General features: G+C 36.5%; 2 protein-coding genes, 1 long non-coding RNA gene and 1 other non-coding gene across 4 annotated transcripts; 1 reads left to right on the top strand and 3 right to left on the bottom strand.

Annotated features, from left to right (window-relative positions):
• Positions 1-317: 317 nt before the first annotated feature.
• LOC110861895 (UDP-glucuronosyltransferase 2B7) lies at positions 318-3070 on the bottom strand. Its single transcript, XM_022111029.1, has 5 exons — positions 2891-3070; positions 1919-2602; positions 920-1383; positions 575-678; positions 318-502 (listed from the first exon to the last, which is right to left on the bottom strand). Exons 1-5 carry the CDS (start codon positions 3068-3070, stop codon positions 318-320), a joined length of 1617 nt encoding a protein of 538 aa, XP_021966721.1.
• Positions 3071-14168: 11098 nt separating this feature from the next.
• Positions 14169-14241, top strand: Trnai-aau. The gene has a single exon. It is a non-coding gene; the product is annotated as a tRNA-Ile (tRNA).
• Positions 14242-14608: 367 nt separating this feature from the next.
• Positions 14609-15682, bottom strand: LOC110861956. Its single transcript, XR_002549114.2, has 3 exons — positions 15542-15682; positions 15363-15432; positions 14609-14952 (listed from the first exon to the last, which is right to left on the bottom strand). It is a non-coding gene; the product is annotated as an uncharacterized LOC110861956 (long non-coding RNA).
• A 669-nt stretch (positions 15683-16351) lies between these two features.
• LOC110861938 lies at positions 16352-18661 on the bottom strand. Its single transcript, XM_022111069.2, has 3 exons — positions 18508-18661; positions 17897-17969; positions 16352-17810 (listed from the first exon to the last, which is right to left on the bottom strand). Exon 3 carries the CDS (start codon positions 17805-17807, stop codon positions 16977-16979), a length of 831 nt encoding a protein of 276 aa, XP_021966761.1. The 5' UTR covers positions 17808-17810; positions 17897-17969; positions 18508-18661; the 3' UTR covers positions 16352-16976.
• Positions 18662-20108: the final 1447 nt, after the last annotated feature.

The raw sequence follows: 20108 nt of genomic DNA, 5'->3' as shown, positions 1-20108 counted from the left end.
AAATACATTGCGTGTATTTAGAAATGAATTTAGTTATGAAATAGATTTAACAAATATATTTTCGAGGAAAGCATGAACAATGCGTATACATAATTTTTAGTTGCGCTTATTTTACACAATCCTAATGTCGATTTTTTTGCAATCGTACATACATAAATACATACATATGTACATTAATGATATGAATTATCTATTTATGTGTCTAAAGCATCGTTTAAAACGATTCGTTTTATTTATAAAATTAAGACGCATTAAATAATGAAAATTGTCTGTTCAGCTAAAAATTCTAATTGTGTACATATGTACTGTTTATGTTTCTACGTAGTTTTATACTTGCTCGGTTTAGGAAGCATAAGCCCAAACAAGTTGAGAATTTTTTTGGCGAGGATAAAGAGCACAAAAAGCGAAGCAAATATAATGACCAGGTACGCCGCGACGACATCGAGTGAGTGGTATTGAATTAGGGATAGGTTTCGCCCCGCCGATCTGAGGTGAGGAGCGCCTGAAATTGTGGCGTCAGATAAAGTTGTTATTATTGACTTTAACCTTATTGTATATTTATTTTAATTCTCACCATTGTGACGCATGACATATTCCACCCAGAATACTGCCCTGTCCAACGGATTGTCGACCTGGTCCCGGAAAATGGCGGATAATTCCTGCACACTTTTCCGATATCTATATATTCAAGTTAATGACAAGTGTATTTATTAGTCGACCTTCATAAAATAAAAGTGTACGGCTTATCACATCATGCTTTAGATACTAAAAACTGCGGGCATGCTGATGTATGTACAGGTCACATACTTTATGAACGTTCCCTTTACAAATGCGTGATTAAAATTCAACAAACAAAGTAAATTTTTTGTAAAGGGAAATTCAACTTTTCAACTGAAAAAAATTAGTTACGCAGTCGCACCTAGGATTATTGAGGACTTCATTTATTGCCTCCAGGAGTCTGTCTTCCGTCAAGTCGTTCCACTCTAAACGGACGAGGTAGCCGCGATTCTCGGCGGACTGTGCGTTAAGAGGTTGATCTCCGTAGAAGGGGATTCCGATAAGGGGAACTCCATGGAAGACGGCCTCCTCAGTCCCTCCACCCCCACAGTGCGTGATGAATAGGCGAATTTTCGGATGTCCGAGGAGCCCCTGCTGGGGAATCCACTTGCTAAGAAAAACGTTCTTTGAAACGTTCATTGGAACATCGTCTGATTCATATTTCCAAATCACTTTCTGCTTCAGACGGGCAAAAACGGAGACAAAGACGGCCCGCTTTTGAGGAGACATCGCGCTGGAGAGAAGGTTTGTCCCGAGGGAGAAGAGGATAAAACCTGCGTCGTCGGCGTCCCCTCCTCTTCCGGAGGCGAGAAAGTCGTCAATTTCCTAGATAAGTATCAATACTGTCCGTTATTTATTTTACTAAAATATGTATACATACATACCTGATCACAAAATATTGTTTCGGTTAAATTACATTCAATTTAAAAATTGGAAAAAAATATTCGTTCAATACTATCCATTTATTCAAAATTTGAATATACGAGTTTGTAGATTATTGATTTTTTATTCACTTTATCTCAAAGTTAAAGTTCAGAAGATGGATGGTTTTCTCAATACACCCTATATAAGTGGGTGTGGCTGGCCAATTTTTTTATGAGCATGTCCTAAACACGGCAGAACATGAAATGTGCAAAAATATCATCGGAGATGTGCTCTGGGAATTTTGCGCGAATAATTTGGACATATTTCGCTTAGTCCAATTCCTGGCCTGTAGAGTCATACATACAAATATACTCACTCAAGTCAGTAACGATTTAATACCGGTTTTCTAAAAGTGCATATTTAAATAAACCTTCATTCCAGTTTTTTAAATAGATTTCTTCTAGTTAAGTACTGAAATTCCCAAAATGCTACCCACCTTCGGCAGTGGCTCCGCCTTTCGGCAATGCATCCCGCCAACGTCCACCACATCGGGGAGGTTTGGTTTGGGTCGACTAAGCGAAAAATGCCCATTCGACAAAATCAGGGAAGTCATGCCCAAAATCTCTTCGGCTCGGGGAACATCCCGCCCAACCTTTTCCTTGTAGACGTCCTCCATCACGGGAACATAGTACAAACTGAAGACCGCTTGGAAGAAATAGTTCACCCCAAAGTTCACAAACCTTTCCGTGAAGGTCATTTCATCACCAAAGTTGAGGAACGGATTGGACACAAACGAACTCGGGTAGTGACCCCCGACATATTTCACGATCCCGTAATGCGCACTGATAACGGAGAAAAGCACGAGCGGGGTCGATTTCTTGGTCCCGTTTCCGGTCATAATTTTATACACAAATCCGAGGGAACATTCATTAAATAGATTTTGGAGGATGATTAGGTCGAAGTCTTGTCCATACAGGGATTGGATTTCGGGACGGTCATACATTTCCCGGCAATATTTGGGAAGATGGCGGGTAAAGAGGGTGAACGGATTCATGTGCTCGTTCCTCTCTTGCAGGGCGAAGAGGTCATAGTCTTTCCAAATCAGGTCAAAATCGATGCTGTGGATTTGGTGAATGTTGGGCTCCTTGGTGAGCCCTTTGGCTGGGGCGATTAGCGTCACCTGAGATTTTTTTTATAAAACGAGAATTGTCTTTGTTACACTGTAAATAAAGTTGAGTAAAATTGCCACCTAAGCAACTATTGAGTAAAATTTACCCTGACAAAGGTAAAATTTACTCAAGGTTGAGCAAAAATCTTTCAACCTTGAGTTCATTTTACCTTTGTCAGAGTACATTTTACTCAATAGTTGCTTTGGTGGTAATTTTACTCAAAATGGAGTAAATTTTAATCAAATTTATTTCGAGTGTACGTACGAATCAAAGGGTTAAAATAACCATCACTCACTCACATTGTTCCCCTTTCTCGCCAATTCCTCCAGCAGGGGGAGATACGTAAGCACGTGGCTTTTCCCCCCGAAAAACTCGACGGACAAGATATTCCTGCACTGAACATTGTATATCGACGCCAAGACGAGAATTAATTGCAGGATCACCGTCTTAGAAATTCTGCCACCACGAGAACTTTGCATCCTGACTGGAAAGAATTAAATGTGCATTGCGTCAGATTGTTGTCTTTTCCACCTACGACTTCGTGGTCAGGTAAGTCGAAATATGTGCACTCTTAAAAATAATGTTATACTTTTGAATAGTACCAAATTTAAATTCAGACTTGAGTAAAATACACCATACATATGTACTAAATCCAGAGTAAACTTTAGTCTTTATCAAGTTAAGGTTTCTCTGGATTTTGAATAGTTAAATTAATATTTTTTTACTTATTCACTTATTTACTTAATTCTGAGTGCATTTACTTTTCAAAATGGTAGCAATTTTTTTAAGAGTGTGCAAATAAATGAGTCAAATTCTTGGGCTAAATAAATCAAGTCGTGATCAAAGTTCGTCTGGTCGTTGCATATGTGCGATTGTGATTAAAATAATATGCTAATCGTTTAGGCAGTTGGCATTGAACTTATTATTCCTCGATACAAATAATAATAATAATAGATTTATTTCAGCACACAAATTTTGTCAAATAATTTACAAAAATGATCAAACCCTATCTAGTAGGAAATATCTTGATCATCTACGTCGCTTAAACAATATCAAGCTCATCTTGATTTAACATAAATATATTGTTTTACAAATAATAGTTCGAGTTGATTAAATTATTTCATCAATAAATACCTTAACTTATTTCATCAATAAATAGGTCCTTAACTTATTTTTGAACGTAACATAACTCAGTTCATCCTTAATGTCATTAGGTAGTGAATTCCATAATAATATTCCCCTAAAGTTAAAAGAGTTTCTCCCAAATTCTGTCCTTGGCTTCATGGTACTACGAAAATTATTGTTGCTCGAGCCCCGAGTCATATGATTGTGAAACTCAGATAGTTTACAAAAATAACCGTCAAAAAATGGAACATTATTGAGCTTAACAATTTTATACATAATACAGAGTGTACGAAAAATTGACATATCCTTTGGGAATAACCAATTTAAATCTAACTTTATATCGGACGACACTGGATCAAACTTTCTTTTGCGCAACACTAATCGAGCCAATGACCGAATAACTCTTTCTGCAACAATAAGGTTTCTCTGTGAGGCGACACCCCAGACACAAGACATGCAATTTAAAATTGAGATTACTACAGCCACTCCAATAGTTATAAGTGATTTTTGTGTAAAATATTGCCTTACAGTGTACAAGCTTCTTATTCTAAAATAAGCCCTGTTAGCCATGTCATCAATATGATACCTCCAGCTTAAACGAGAATCAATAGTTAAACCCACACATTTTAACCTGTCACACGGAACAATAGTAACACCACTAACAGTAACATTAAAATTGGACATTAAACTGAGATGTGAACGAGACCCGAGTAACAACATTTTTGTTTTACGGTCATGAAGTGACAGGCTATTATCCGAAGTGTACCGTACAATATTATTCATGTCTTCATTTACACAATTTTGTAACTCTGCTAGTCTTCTGATGTGTCCAAAATAAGCAAAAGTTGAGTCATCTGCAAAGTAGTTAGGTAATGCATATTTTAACGCTTTCGGCATGTCATTAATATACAAAGAAAACAATCTAGGACCGAGAATACTACCAGCTGGAACACCCGCCATAGTTTTTAATACTTTTGACTTTTTACCATCTACATCAACAAATCGTTTTCTGTCTGACAGATAATCACGTAGCCAGTGGTCAGATATACCATACAAATCATGTAACTTTTGTAACAATTTTCCTCTATGAACAGAATCAAAAGCCTTCTTAAAATCAACAGTGATCAAAACGCACACCATTCCCTTATCCAAATTCAGACGAATCAAGTCCGTGAGTCCTAGTCCTAAGTGCTCTGTTCTGTGATATTTACGGAAACCGAACTGAGAACGGCACAATATTTTATTTTCGTCTAGATATTTTTCAAGTCTATTGCTGAAGACTTTCTCCATCAACAGCAAAAGATAGGGCGTTAGAGTTATTGGCCTAAATTCGTCTGGCTTCGTAGCATTACTAATTTTGGGAATGGGGACAACACGCGAACACTTTAATTGGTCAGGGACTCTACCAGAGGAAAATGACTTTTTGAAAACTGAAACAAGAGAATCCCTAAAATGAGGAATGGGAAGAGCAAGCCCTAACATGTACATTGACATGCCTACAGTATCTGGAAATTTGGAAGATTTGTGCTTGAGGCCTTTCCATGCAGAAACTATCTCAAACGTTGAAACGGATTTCACCAAAAATTTTGCTTACTTGGAAATATCAATTGGGCTAAAATTTCCAACAGTATCAAAAGGTGCCACCCCTTCTGGAAAGCCCATTGAGCAATAATATTGATTAATTTGATCTAGACTAATGTTGGCACCTATTTCTCCCTGGATTTTGCCAAAGCGCAAGCCAAATAACTTGAGAGTATCCCAAGGGCCTATCTTGTTTACTAAGCGTTGAGTGTTATCAAAAGTATCTACCTTCAAAGAGTTGCGAATTGACTTATTCAAAATCTTAAACTCACAAAAATCATAAGTACTACGTGATTTCTTCCACAAATTATAATGAAAGTCTCTTCTCTGTATAAGTTCTTGTGTGCGCTTTGATACACGAGTTGAAGTTCTATCCAGCTTGACTGTAGTTGTTTCAATTGGAGCATGTCTATCAAAAACAGAAAGAATATTATTGGTTAGTGCGTGACACAAAATATTACAATTACCATCAAATGGTAACTTCTTGACACTTTCAACCATATCATTTACAAATAGTTCAAAATTTATACTTTTATAGTTACGCTTCTTTATCTATTTTGATCTATTTATCTCGTTACATACTTTGACTTTACAAAAGCAGAAACGATGGTCAGATATACCCTCCTCTGAAACATTGATCTCAATAATTTTTGAAACTTGATTATCTTTAACAATAACAAAATCTAATAGACTGTCGTCTCTGGTAGGCATTTTAATTAGCTGAACATAATTATGTCGATCAATTAAGCTTATCATTTTCTTTGACTCGGAAGAATTAACCAGCATATTTACATTAAAGTCACCAAGTATAAAGCTTTGATTCGACATCGTGTTGAGAAAAGAGAGAATTCATATCAAAGACATATCAGAGACAAATCATATGTCTGGGAATGTAGAATACGTAGATATGTATATCCTCGAAGTGCAACATCGCTAAAAAGTGCACACATTTGCAAAACTTTTGAAGGTGAAGTGGTCAATAAAAGTTGTCCTAGGCGGAGCTATTTTGGAAAACATGGAAAATTATTGGCAGGTCCTCGGCTGAGCATGTGCAAGGTATTTCTTGCGCCCAGGATCGCGCCCCAAGCGACAGGATCGCGCCCCAAGCAACAGGATCGCGCCACAAATTTCCCTAAATACAGAAAGTACTTAATATGTATGAAGTTCCATTAATGTTTGTACTTTTAAAATCTGAAATTTTACACACCCTCTCATGAATTTTAAGAAAATGTATTTACAGTGCTTCACTCACTATCTGAACAAACATGCATACAATTACCATTGCCATCTCTTAGCTCGCAATGTTGTGTTCGCAAAAACTACCTGACACGTATTTACATACACACATAAATATGTAAGTAAATACATACAGTAAATCGACAAGTGCCCCCGGTTGGCACACAAATATGTAGATGCGTAAAGAAACAGGCACAAAAGAAAATCCTCCGTATTCACATACTTATGTACATACTTAAGTAAATATGTATACATATTTACTTATAAATATATGTTTGTCTGTACATAATTGTATGAATAATCTTCAACTCTAACGACAACTATGAAAATAAATATCTATGTAGTGGTCTAGCAATCAATTCACGTCCATCGAGTGGACTACTTCAACAGGGAAAGATATTTGCAATTAATTCCTGCGAGAGTTGGCACCATTTTGAAATCTGTAAATTATGTAAACTTTTACAAAATTTTGCAAATATTTCCAAGACAAATTAGCTTAAGTTTTTTGTAGAATTATGTACTCATATCCATGAATTTAGTAAAAGTTTGTAAAATCATACTTAATTTAGGAAATTACTTACATGCACACAAGTGACTTGAACTGAATTGTGAATTTCCCCGGATTTATGTAAGAAATATACAAAAATCAATAAGTTTTTGCGAAAATGGCAAACTTGCGGGTCTTAACGACCACCCTAATCATCATGCTTATCATCCTGCCCCTGTGTTTCCCTGTACTTGTTGGACTACTCCTTTTAAGGCAATTTGTCGCCCTGGCAGCAAAAATATTTAAACGGGAAACGCTCCTCAAAATGCTCACGACAGGAGGTACTTTACTTGGTAAGGTCACATGACAATTTACTTTTGTTAAGTTTCTTGCAAATATTTACATATTTTCTAATAAATTTACCTTCAAGATGGGGCACACACCTTTACTCGGAACGCACTTACGATTTTCGCTATCGTGGAAATTGACCGAGAGAAAATTGTCATGGACAGATTCAAGGACGATTTCGAAACTAAAGTGTTGCATAAAAAGAACGGGTCTCAATTTTTATATCCGGAACTCAAGTGTGGAATGGTGGGGATACTACTTTTGGGGGAAATGCGACAATTTTGATCTCAACGAGCACAAGTTTTTACCAGGTTAGTGATAAATATGTAAATTAAATTAAAAAATGTTATCCCATTGGGGTCATCCATAAATTATGTTGTGCTAAAATCGGGATTTTCTACATATGTACATAGATCCCCATGTCCCTCCCCTATGTGTGTTTAACATGGGGGAAATATCATTGAATCCTAACATACCCTTCTCCCCCCACCCAGATTTACATAATTTATGAACGGCCCCATAAAAAATTTGATTATTCATCTTCCTCAATTTCAGACTCCGAATATTCGGGACGTGACTTAAAAAATCCTGGGGATTTTAACAAACTCATTAACCACGTGACTCATGAACGACTCTGGGTCAGGGATAAACCACTCTGGGAAATCTTAATTATGGAGAATGTCACCACGGAGAGAGCACGTGGACAAACTCTGCTCATTTTTAGGTGTAGTCACGTCCTTTGTGATGGGAATTCTATACTAAAAATTACCGCGAATTTGTTCGAAACGAAAGCTACCGAGACAAAATTAGTGCCCGATGATCCGGATAGATTGTCAATAAATTGTATGAACTTGCTAAAATTTCCCTACCAATTTGTCGCTTACGTGAAGAATGTTTCCAACAATGTGACACAAGTCCCGGCTCCAAGTATGTTGAAAATGAATGGGGGTATTCATTTCTAGTTCGCAAAGAAACAAAGTTCGCAAATTCGCAAAAAAGTTTGGCTGGAAAATTCATTTTGTGAACTTGCAGGTCTCCAAGCCTAGGCAATTTTTTCAGAGTCATGAAGCGATGCGAGCCTGCTAACTGCTAAGTCGTCGTGAATACCCCCAATAAAATATTTTCCTAAATATTTTTGCATATATACGTTTGTGCAATTGTAATTCGCAAATTTTAGACCCAAGATTAAACGAAATTCCGGAAATCTTCTCCAAAACGATGGAGTCCATGCCAATGTTGGAGTTTAAGAAGGTTAAAAACGCGTACGGCGTGGATCACTTATCCCTTCTTCTCGCCGGGGCGGCATTCGCAATAAGACAGACTTATCTCGAACAAGGGCGCGAAGTGGATGATCATGTCCAAGTCGGATTCATTCAACCACTTCCGAATCATCCGATGAAATTACGGAATCATTTGTAAGTTATTTATCTGTACAGTTTATGCAGCAAAGGGCTTGTTTTAATTATGAAAAAAGTCGCAATCAGGGTTAGCAAAAAAAACCTTAGGTTTTACAAAATGTTCGGGGTAAAGTAGTACAAAGGTGGAGTAACGGTAGATTGAACGGGTCAACAATCTGACCTAGCCTTCATTCCTAACATAAACTCGACTAAAATTATTTGTACTTGTGTATGTATGTACGAGTCAGTGGCGTTCCTTGGATTGGGACGGCCTGGAGCACATATTCAGTTCGGCCTTTTCAAAACTGGTGCAAAATATCTAGTCATTGCGACATTTTATCTTGCTTCAAAGTGGGTCGTAAAATTAATTATGACATCTAGGCGTCTACATACTCTATATCCACGCAGGTTTGAACTTTCACAGAAATTGAGAATTATGCGAAACCACGCCACTGCAAGTCTTAAATTCCCTATATTTAGCATAAAGAAAATTCTTTTGAAATTGGCAGCGGCGTAGTTTCTCAAAATTTTCAATATCTGTAAAAGTTCAAACCTGCGCGGATGGAGATATCCAAATTTCAAACGGCGGAGTAAATTTTACATGACACAAATTTTCGGCTCATTTTAATTTCCCTATCAATGATATTAATTTTAATTTGCAGAGGAACTCATAAAGTTAGAATTTTATAATATTGGTGCTAATTCCACTCTCTTTGTCCCTTAGAATCAGCACTAAAAATCTCAAAAAACGGTACCGAGGCAGATCTATAGTTTAACCTTTTCAGGAGTATGAATGAGGAACACAATGATGCATTAATTCTGTAACAATATAAGTACATACGTATGCTACGGTAGTGGTATGGGAGGAAGAATTCATTGATTCAAACAAAGTCTAACAAATACAAAGAGTCATTCCATTAGAAATGACATTCCATTAGAAATGTCCAAATTTTCAGTGCGCAAGGAAAATGTTCTTATTAATATGGTCAGCATACAACCTCGACCATCACGTGCTCGTATCCTTCCCACACTGTTAGTATGGTAGGGATACGAACGCGGGAATCAAATTTTGGCCGAGGTTGGATGCTGAGAACTATAACACTCAATTGCATAAATGCAATTGAGTGTTAAATTTTGGGGGATTCTCTTATAATAGAATCATCTAAAATCAAAACAAATTTTACATACATGCGTCGCGGAGAGAGAATAGCGGAAATAAGTGTCCTCCCAGTCTGGGAGTCCCAGAAACAACAATTACCTTTGTCTTGCACCATGACCACAATTTTTCAGTGCGACTACTCTTCTTCCCAAATTAAAACGTTTCATAAAACGACAATTGTCTTTGCTCGAATCAAACGATTAAAGCTTAGTACTCAGGAAGGAATTTTGACGCGAAGCGGCAGATTCTTTGATTTCTATTAAATTACACCTTCACAGGACTCCGGAATTTAAATACAATGTGTACCAAACATTTGTGTTTATATAAATCAACCCGAAAGTGTTCCCAACTTGCTTTTCCTATTTCATGCTAAACATTTTCATGCCAAAAATTCGCCCTGACCAAGGACCCCTGAGCACTAAATAGGTTTAAGCTCAATCCAAATTCCGCCCAATTAACCAGAAATCATGTGCTAGCTTCACAAATATCTAAATAAGGCGTCCACAATCGGAAGTTTTTATAAAATAAGTTTTTCGCTTATTCCGTTTTTTCAAATTTTGGTAAAACCGGTTTTCGATTAGGTAATCAGGTTTTGGAAAATTCTACGAAACCAGGTTTACCAATATATTAATCGGATTTTGGAAATTCGTAGGAAAAATGTGTTCGATTCGCACAAACCGGGTTTTGAAGACGGTTTTATTCCAAATTTTGAAAAAATTAGCAAATATAATAACCACAAATTGAATGCAAAATTCAAATTAAATGTAAACTTGGGAATAAAGGATTACAGCACAAATAATTCTTATCTCAATAATTAAACATTAAACATTAGATCCAAAAACATTCGTATTATTAAAAACCATAACCCGGTTTATCGAGTGTGTAAACACCGGATTTTTATAAAACCCATTTCTTCGAAAATTGTGAAACCGGTTTTTTGGAGAATTGTAAAAATTGTGACTTGTTTTTGCTTAAACCAAAAACCGGCTTTTACCTTTATATCAGCTTTTACGAAATTGGAAAAACCGATTTTGAATGCCTCCCCTACGTACCCGACGATATTCACTTTATTAGGGGGTGAAGCGAAGCGAAATCCCTTTATGGAAATGTCTTGTCTGTCTGTCTGTCTGTCTGTCCGTATCCACGATAACTTTAGAACGGGTTCGAATTTCGACATGCGGTTTTCGCCGACGTGTTTCTAATTTTTGAGGACGGGATGAGTTCGAAGATGGGCGTTGTAGGTGATAAGGTCACGGCGCCACGGTGATGACGCCAACGGTCAAAGGTGTCGAATTTTTTGTTTCGATCGTTTTAGATGTATTTTTGGACGGTGATTTCGAAAATCGCCATCATTTTGACGTGCGATGACCCCATGACCGTGTAGACGACGCCAATGTCGAAAATTGTCGAATTTTTTGTTTCGATGGTTTTAGATGTATGTTTGGACAAAGATTTCAGAAATCGCCATCATTTTGACGTGCCATGACCGTGTGACCGTGTCGCTTCACCCCTTTGCTACATTTCGTTTGCAACGGTTTATTTGAAATTAAATTCCCTAGCTCATTTCTTGAAATCAAATGTTACATGAGATTATGAACTCGTGGAGGGAGGTATGAAATTGTATGTAATACTACATTCTGTATGACACATTAACGTTCTCATGAGCTAAAGATCTAAACCCGTAAGAGCAGATTCGGGTTTATAATCGTTAGATTTTTGAGTAGGAACACACGGCTTGGCAAATGAAGTCTTCCTTACATTTTCCGACACTTACAATTTACTTTGTTGGTATGCAATTATCCTGCGGCGTGTGATAGGACAATTATATCTAGTGTATAGGACGTCCCGGTACGGCCCTTTGGGCCGTACGGCCTGGAGCCAGCGCTCCACCTAGAAGCATCGTCGGAACGGGCCTGGTACGAGTTACCTAACAGATAAGCCTAACAATGGAGAGGTGTAAGGTGGTTATCACCAATCGAGACCCGTATTTTTGCGTTTTCTCGAATGGGCATGTCTTGGCGGAATTAAAAAAAAAATTTCAGCCAAAATCTAGATTTTTTAAAATGCTGTAACTTTTCGAATTTTAACCCGATTTCAAAAAATAAACCCAACTTGTGTTCAGAATTACATCCCTGAAAATATAAAAATTCAGTTTTAATTTTTTTAAAATTTGATATTTTTATGCTGTTTCTGAATTTTTAGAAACCCGAAAAACGATAATTTTTTGAAAATTACAAGTTTTTTAAAAATTAGTTGTTATAATTTCAGGGATGCAATTCTGAACACAAGTTGGGTTTATTTTTTGAAATTGGGTTAAAATTCGAAAAGTTACAGTATTTTTAAAAATCCAGATGAAATTTTTTTTAAATTCTGCCAAGGGCGTAAACATGCCCATTAAGGAAAACCCAAAAGTACGGGCCCACTTATTTCTGGGCCTGAACAATTTAAAGTTAGTCCGTTGGATATCGGCGATAACCACCTTACACCTCCTCAATGAGATGTCGTCGTGGGCTTGTCTGTTGATAAAAAAACCTTCCTTCAGTACCGTGTGCTGCGACGAATAATGTTTAATGCGACCACGTAAAGCAAAGATTGATAAGGAACATTTCAGGGTTTGAGCATTCTATTTGCTAAATACGCTGCTGCAAAATGTTTCTATGACTATAGCCAAACTACATATTTGTGCTAGTCACCTCATTTGCATATTTTGACGCATTCGCGAGAGACACAGAGTGTATTCAACATGGAAAGCCCGTATCGCCGAAAATGGGCATAGTGAGATTTATGCAAATGGGGTGACACGCCAAACCAAGGATAAGAGGATAGTTATTTTATGCCCATTCTAATTAACCTTTTATTCCCACGAACAGCACGGCAGGGTCGATCCTACTTCCAATTGGAGAACCTGATTCGATTAAAAGATTGAAACTGATTTCCGACCGAATCCGCGCCTACAATTCAACCAGGCTCGCAGTACTTGGGGCGTACATGTATAAAATATGTATGTCTGCCTTACCACTCCCAACACTTCGGAAATTTTGGAAAAATCCCCCCACGCAGGCCCCCGTGATGGTGAATAATATTTATGGACCGCCACAAAAATATTACTTGTACGGAGATCCAGTCCACATTCCATTTCTTGGGGTTAATATCGCTCGAAATCAAGGTACAAAGTTGCACTGTCAAAAATCTGGTACTGATTTCTAGGTATTAAAGTTACTACCGTTTGGTATTAAAGTTATAGCGGTTCATAGTAATTTGCTACCGATATGGTCAAATTTTAATACTGATTTATCATACAATACACGGTATTATCTACTTATGTATCAGTACCACTTTTGATAGCGTCATTCATGAATACCGCTTGGTATTATTTTAATACTGGATTTCTAAGAGGGTTCACATCAATAAATATGTATGTAACAAAATTGTTGATAAGCTAAGTTACCAATTCATATTTATGTATGTAGGTTTGGCGTACGATACTCGTTTCTATAGCTATGGCGGGACCGGATATCTCGGAGTGAGCGGATTTGAAGAATATTTTTCGAACACGGAAGAAGCATCGAAATACCTCAATAATTGTTTCTCTGAATGGGAAAAGCTTTCCAGAATGACGGATGCTTTTGAAGTTTGACTTATATTTTTTGTTACCGCTGAATGTTCTGATCAACAATTGTATGCACCAAGTTTGCGCAACCGGTGTAATACGCATTGCGTGTTTACGTTCTGCATAGAGAATAATGCAAAGTATAAAAAACCATAATTCAGCTTTTGTCCACTAAATGAAATGCTTTTTTTAACAAATGTGATCTATAAATGGTAAAATTTGAAAACGAGCATCAAATAAAAATATGGTTTCGTTAATTTCTAAGCGTGAATAATTTAAACTTACGGATATAATCACCTTACACCTTCCCATTGTAAGTGAGAGCATAGTAATGCATTGCTAACAACAGAAAATGTGATGCATATACGAGCAATTGATATGTATGTATGTGTATACATATATGTATGTACCTGATTAATTTTATATGCATATATATGTACCTATATACGAAATGGTGATATTTTTGTAACGATATTTACGATTTTCGTTTGAAAGATATTATAAAACACTTTATCGGCCAGAACCTAATTGCTGTTATAAAATAATTTGTAACTTGCCAAATTGGGCAGTTAATGAATAAACCAATTTTCATTAAACGGTTGGGTGGGTAAGTTGTCGGATAAATTTATCGAGTGGCCTGTTAGCTCAATCGGCAGAGCGTGGTGCTAATAACGCCAAGGTCCTGGGTTCGATCCCCAGACGGGCCAGTATTTTTGCCTCCTTAATAACTTTTTTAACATTTCGTCAATATACCTCAGGGTGACATAAGCATGCCATTTTGTCAAAATACTATACTATTGGGACGATATTGTGACTTTAATCCTAGTCATCAAATTAGGATTCTAAAATATAAATTTTAATTTTCGTTTTAAGTTGTTCTTAACCCGACAGTAAAAAATAAAAACAATCGGAGGTTTGGGAACAAATACTTTTCCAATTTTTGATTTTATTTTTGCAGTATTTGATGTACTGTAATTTCGAAAAAAATAAAAGAACAGTTTGATTTCATTAAAAAATTAATGCATAGTTCCGCAGAAAATAAATATGATTAAAGAATCTGTACACATACATATCTATATATTTCCTACAGCACAATTTATTGTCGTACTATTTATCTAGTTTTCGGACAAACAAAAAATTTCTAATACATTTTTTCTGATAGGTAAGTTAATTTGTTAACTAAATAAAATTATTGTAATTGGACGAATTTAAGTTTGACGATCTTGCCCCGCAATCCAGCACCAATAATGGGGGTGGATTATGGAGCAAAAACGGCAAACTTAAATTCCTCAAAGTACACTGAAACGTTGGTCAAAGGCATTCTCATCTGTTGGCGACGGAGGTCGGCTGGATAGTCAATCTATTCTAAATGGTCCACATCACCATCTTCTCAATCTCACGAAGGGTCGGGATAATGCCTGCAAAACCATGGGACATTTATATGCATGGAAGTAATTTACGTGATAGATAAATTCTGTGAGCACACTTTACAAACTTGTCACCGAGTGTGTGTCATGTACCATATGCACCGAGTTGGTAAATATTAGCATTAATTATTCTCAGAATTCTTGCAAATGAATAAATATGTGTACGCAAGTACATATTTGTTACGAAGCTAGACTAGCTTCGTAATAAATATGTACATACGTACATACATACGTATGTGTAAGCATTGTACCTAATGCCGTAGGCATGTATTACCAATAATTTACATATTATCATCTAACGAGGCATACGTACATATGTAGGCGTGCTATTCTTTAACCACAATCGGTGACAATTTTATGTGTACAACGTTCTTGATGAAAAATCTCCGTCATTTCTGTACCTGATTGGTACCTCCATATATTTTCTACACGGTGGCTGCGTAGTTAGTAACGCTAATTTATGTTTTTCACCTAAAAAAAATAAATATGTGTATACATATTTACAAAATTGCAAGACTTTACATGACAATAATTATTTTTGTGATGTATGACGATGAATAAAGTTTAATAATTTACATACCGTTTCCACATACGTGATGAAATATGACCCCTACATTTTATCTGTCACCATGCCGATACTTTGTAATATTCGAGTAAACGTTGCTACATTACTGACGTGGAAATGGGAATGGTTTCATTCCAGTAATAAACCAACGAACAAAATCACATTCGTAATGAAAAGGTTGTCACGTTTAGAGCACGACTTTAAGCATGGGAACATCCACGCAGAATATTAGGTCTTACTATGCGAATAATAATAAGACTGAAAAAAATCGATGCTTGCTCCTTAACAAGTTTAGTTTGGCAAGGCAGCACTCCACAATTTTTGGAGGAACGTTTCTCTCATAAATGATACGAGTGGGGTCGGGTGGATTATAGGGGGCGGTGAATGAAGGATGTCATCAAGTTGATGAGATGGGGGTCACTCCATTATTATTCAAGGTATTTTAATTATGGCATAAAATTTGCAAATGTACTCTACATATGTAAATGAATATGGGTTACATACTTTATGCATGGTCCATAATGCATGTTATCTGTCCTAAAAGGAGCACTGGTCCCTCTCCAGTTTTGATAAGACGACACGTGTCAACTCCATGGATATGGAGAGAGAGATAGAGATGAATAAAATTCTGGCTGGATCCGTGATAAGTTTTGTTATATTCGGAAGAATAAGAATAATTGAAAGTGTGGAATTATGAGTTTCATGATATTTGTATATGTTTTTTTAAGTTCTGGAAAAAATTGATGCAAAGATTATATAATGGCGATATTTTGTTACAGATTATGGTTCAGCATGCACAAATTAATTGCCATTCCAAGTTTAGTATGTACGTAATTAAAAATATTTATTACATTATCATCATCATTGTATGTATCATATTGGAGTAAAAATCGTATTTGCACAGTGTCCATTAATTCATTTTACTTGATTTTATGTACATATCATTTGCATATAAAATCCTGTACGACCAATATTACATTTTATTCTGTAAAACTAATTAATTAATTGATCCCTAGTTAAACAAATTTTTAATAACATAGTGATCTTGTTACTATATTTGTCAAAATTTGTGCAAATCATCCACTTTTAAGCAGTAACCGTTATCTATCGTTTCACAGATAACGATGAATGCTTAAGTTTGCCGTTTTTGCACATTTCTCAGAATTAGGAATGATTACACTCCATTTGAAAAATGATGTGTGAGACTCACACTGTGAAAAAACTTTTTAGTCGAAAATTGTCTCTCACGTTGTAACTTACAACTTGTAAGAATGACATTTTTCAGATACATTGAAGTACCAGCGAAAGCTTGGACACTTCACTTGCACGGTTTATGCAAGATTTATGTATTTGTTTTTGAAAACTGTCTCTGCATTTACAGAATGACATTTTTCACTTTCCATGAAACGCCAGCGAAAGCTTGGTCGTTTCATTGGAGTATTTGCACGATTTATGCAGAAGTGATTTCCTGATCCAGTTCTGGATCACGGATATCTGGTAAGAAGACGGTGTCGTCAATGTCGAAGGAGTCATTGAGCGGTGTGACCTCAATGTTATCGAGGTCATGATGACCACCGTCCATTTTTGACTCAGCGTCCAGTCCGCTGTTGATAAGTCGCTTGGCGTTCTCCTTCCGTAGATGTTCTATGATTCCGTCGGAGACGACTTTATCCGCCAATAACTTAAGCTTTTCAGCTCGCAGGGTAGCATTTTCCCTTTGCAGGGATTCCCTTTCCGCAAGCAACTCGGCCAAGCGTTGTTTTGCCTGGTCCCGATTTTTCTTAGCGGTCACGGCGTTGCGTACCTTTTTATCTTGAAGGTTAGGGTCGTTATATTTTTTTGGTTTTTTGGGAAGTGGTTCCTCCGGAGGTATTTGTTTGCGGGGTCGGCCAGGTTTTCTCTTCGGTGGCGGGGGTGATTCGTCCCTTGGAGAGGAAACTGCTTGGTCGAGAGGAGGGGATAAGATGACATCCTGAACCTGTTCCGAGTCTGCAGCAGCCGATAAGATGATATCTTGGCCTCCTAGGTGCTCGAGAAGGGGGGAAGGATTGACATCCGGAAGTTGTTCCGAGTCGACACCCGGAGCTCGTAATAGCTCAAAATGCACACCGTCTGGAGGGTCTTGACCTTGCCCGTCCAGTGCGACTGGCCGAACGACGAACCACACTGGTTCGGAAAGGCTTCCGTCAAGGTCATGCTGGACCGCTTCCTGCCTTTCCATGTGCTTAAATAAGTCATCGAAATTATCACAGAATTCTGAACTTTCTTCCTGTTCCTGCATAATCTGTGGGGGCAATTAATAATTAAATTGTAATCAAAATTACAAGCTTGAAGGTGTACAGATAATTATTTTAATTGTTATGTCATTACCTAAATACGCGTGTTTAGGTTGAGTCCGTTTAATCAAGTTGATAGTATTTTTCTTCCTAAAATTATTTCAGCACTGAAAGAGATATAACAAAATTTAGATATTTCGCCAATATTTCTGTATAGCAATTTTAGTGAGCATGTGTGTACATATATAATTCCTCTATTTCATGTATAACAATGTATGTAAAAATTAAAAAAATATGTGTGCTATGTACATATTTTTTATTATGACGTGAAACACTTTCTTGGCGATTTTTTAAATTTAGATGTTCTTATTGATTTCAGTTGAGTTTGCAAAGGTAAATAGGATTTAAAATTTGCGAGTCGTTACCATCTAGATTTTCATCCATATTTTGAACAATGTTTTTTATATAGATTTGCAACCTATTTCATACAGTAATGAAATATTTAATCATAAAAAATTGCACACATTTATCATATGTCGCATGTGTGAGAAACTTTTTTTAATCTACAATTCTAAAAAAATATTGAAAAATATCAACAAATAAAAATACTCATTACATACATGACATTTTATCGGAACTCATCGATGAACATAAATTGTACTCACTTACATATGTATGACGAGTCAAATTTGTATCAAAACTTACGTCTCGATCGCCTTTAATTTGCTCCCATTTCGAAAAATATTGCTGGAACAATCCGGCCGTTTGTATGTGGATGGTAAACCCCACTGAACAATAATTGCCGACAAGTTAACCAGTGTGCAATTATTTGTGAGAGAAGAGACAAGACGTATGCAAGAATTTAATTCGCAATGACTCATTTAGCACGCTGTCACACCGTTTTGCAAGGGGAGCGAACGCATATTAAAAAATGAATGTGCGAGACGATTGAATTTTTATATGGTGTGCAAATTGGTCATTTTTTGGTAATTTGGTCTTGATTTAAATTAGTAGTTTTATAACATTCATAACAATACAATGGATGGATGCTTCATTGCAAAAATGGTTTGACAACATTCGAAATATCAATTTCTTCAATAACGTAATGCTTTGTTCAAGCCAAGTGCAAATTGGATGAGGGAATGAGGCAGGTTTGGGGATCGGGTGGCTGAGTTTGGTTTGCGAATCCAGTTTGCAAATCAAAGCTTACGTGGCGTTAACTCTGATAAAAAAATACTTGACTTTGTTCAAGGACTGTGCAGAAAGTATGTGATCGATTTGAGAAAGGATAGAGGTTAAGGTATCCTATCCTTCTCATGTTAATTATAACATGGGGCGTATAAGTTGGGTAGAGGTCAAAATTTCCAGAAAACCGGTCACATGTTTTATGTACGGCCCCTCATCTGCATAGACTGGGAATGCATGCATCTTGGTCAGCTTTTCATGCATCTAACAATAAGTATCATGAATTTATCTAAGCTAATTTATATTTACATGCATACTTATTTAGTCACACTTAAATGACGGAAGCTGATCGGTAAATTGTTTTCTCCGCGTAAATAAACCTCTTCTTGACACAAAGTTTCATGTTACTTTGTTAACGTTTAATTATATATGGCTATTTAATTTGAATTTTTATACCTCAACTTCCCTTTTTCCATGTATTTATTCTAGTGGCGATTTTGAAACCTGATTATCTCTCTGCAATTTTAATAAACCGTTGCAAACGAAAGGTAGCATAGGGATGAAGCGACAGGGTCACACGGTCATCACACGTCAAAAGTATGTCGATTTTTGAAATCATCGCCCAATACTACGTCTAAAAGCGTCGAAACAAAAAATTCGACATCTTTGAGAGTTATATCTCAAAAATACGGGATGGGAACAAAGCCGAGTTCAGAATGACAAGAACATTTGATTCATTTAAATATATAAAATTCATGCAAAACTTCAATACAAGCATAGAAATAATATGCTTGACAAGAATCAAAGCAAGGTTAATTATTTTTAATGAATTTTGGACTCTATATTATTTTGCAATTTTTGCACCTTTAAAGCTCTGCATTTGCACGATTCAAAATAATTTTGTCTCTAGTTCCTCAGCTCAACTCATTTAATCAGCTTGATAATACCAAATTGGCTTACTAACTTCCTCCCGGATTGGTAGTAGTTTGCTTCTGACTGGTACATACATAAGTTTTCATTACCCTGCAAAAAGCTTGACGGCAATAATGCACTATTGCCGTCAACAACGGGAATTATCATACGTAACTAGAGATTTCAAATTTTTTAATTTAATTTATACA

Source organism: Folsomia candida, unplaced genomic scaffold (genome assembly GCF_002217175.1).
Source record: "Folsomia candida strain VU population unplaced genomic scaffold, ASM221717v1 Fcan01_Sc047, whole genome shotgun sequence".
Taxonomy (NCBI): domain Eukaryota; kingdom Metazoa; phylum Arthropoda; class Collembola; order Entomobryomorpha; family Isotomidae; genus Folsomia; species Folsomia candida.
The sequence above is the reverse complement of the archived record's forward strand: the minus strand, read 5'-3'. Positions and strand labels throughout refer to the sequence as shown.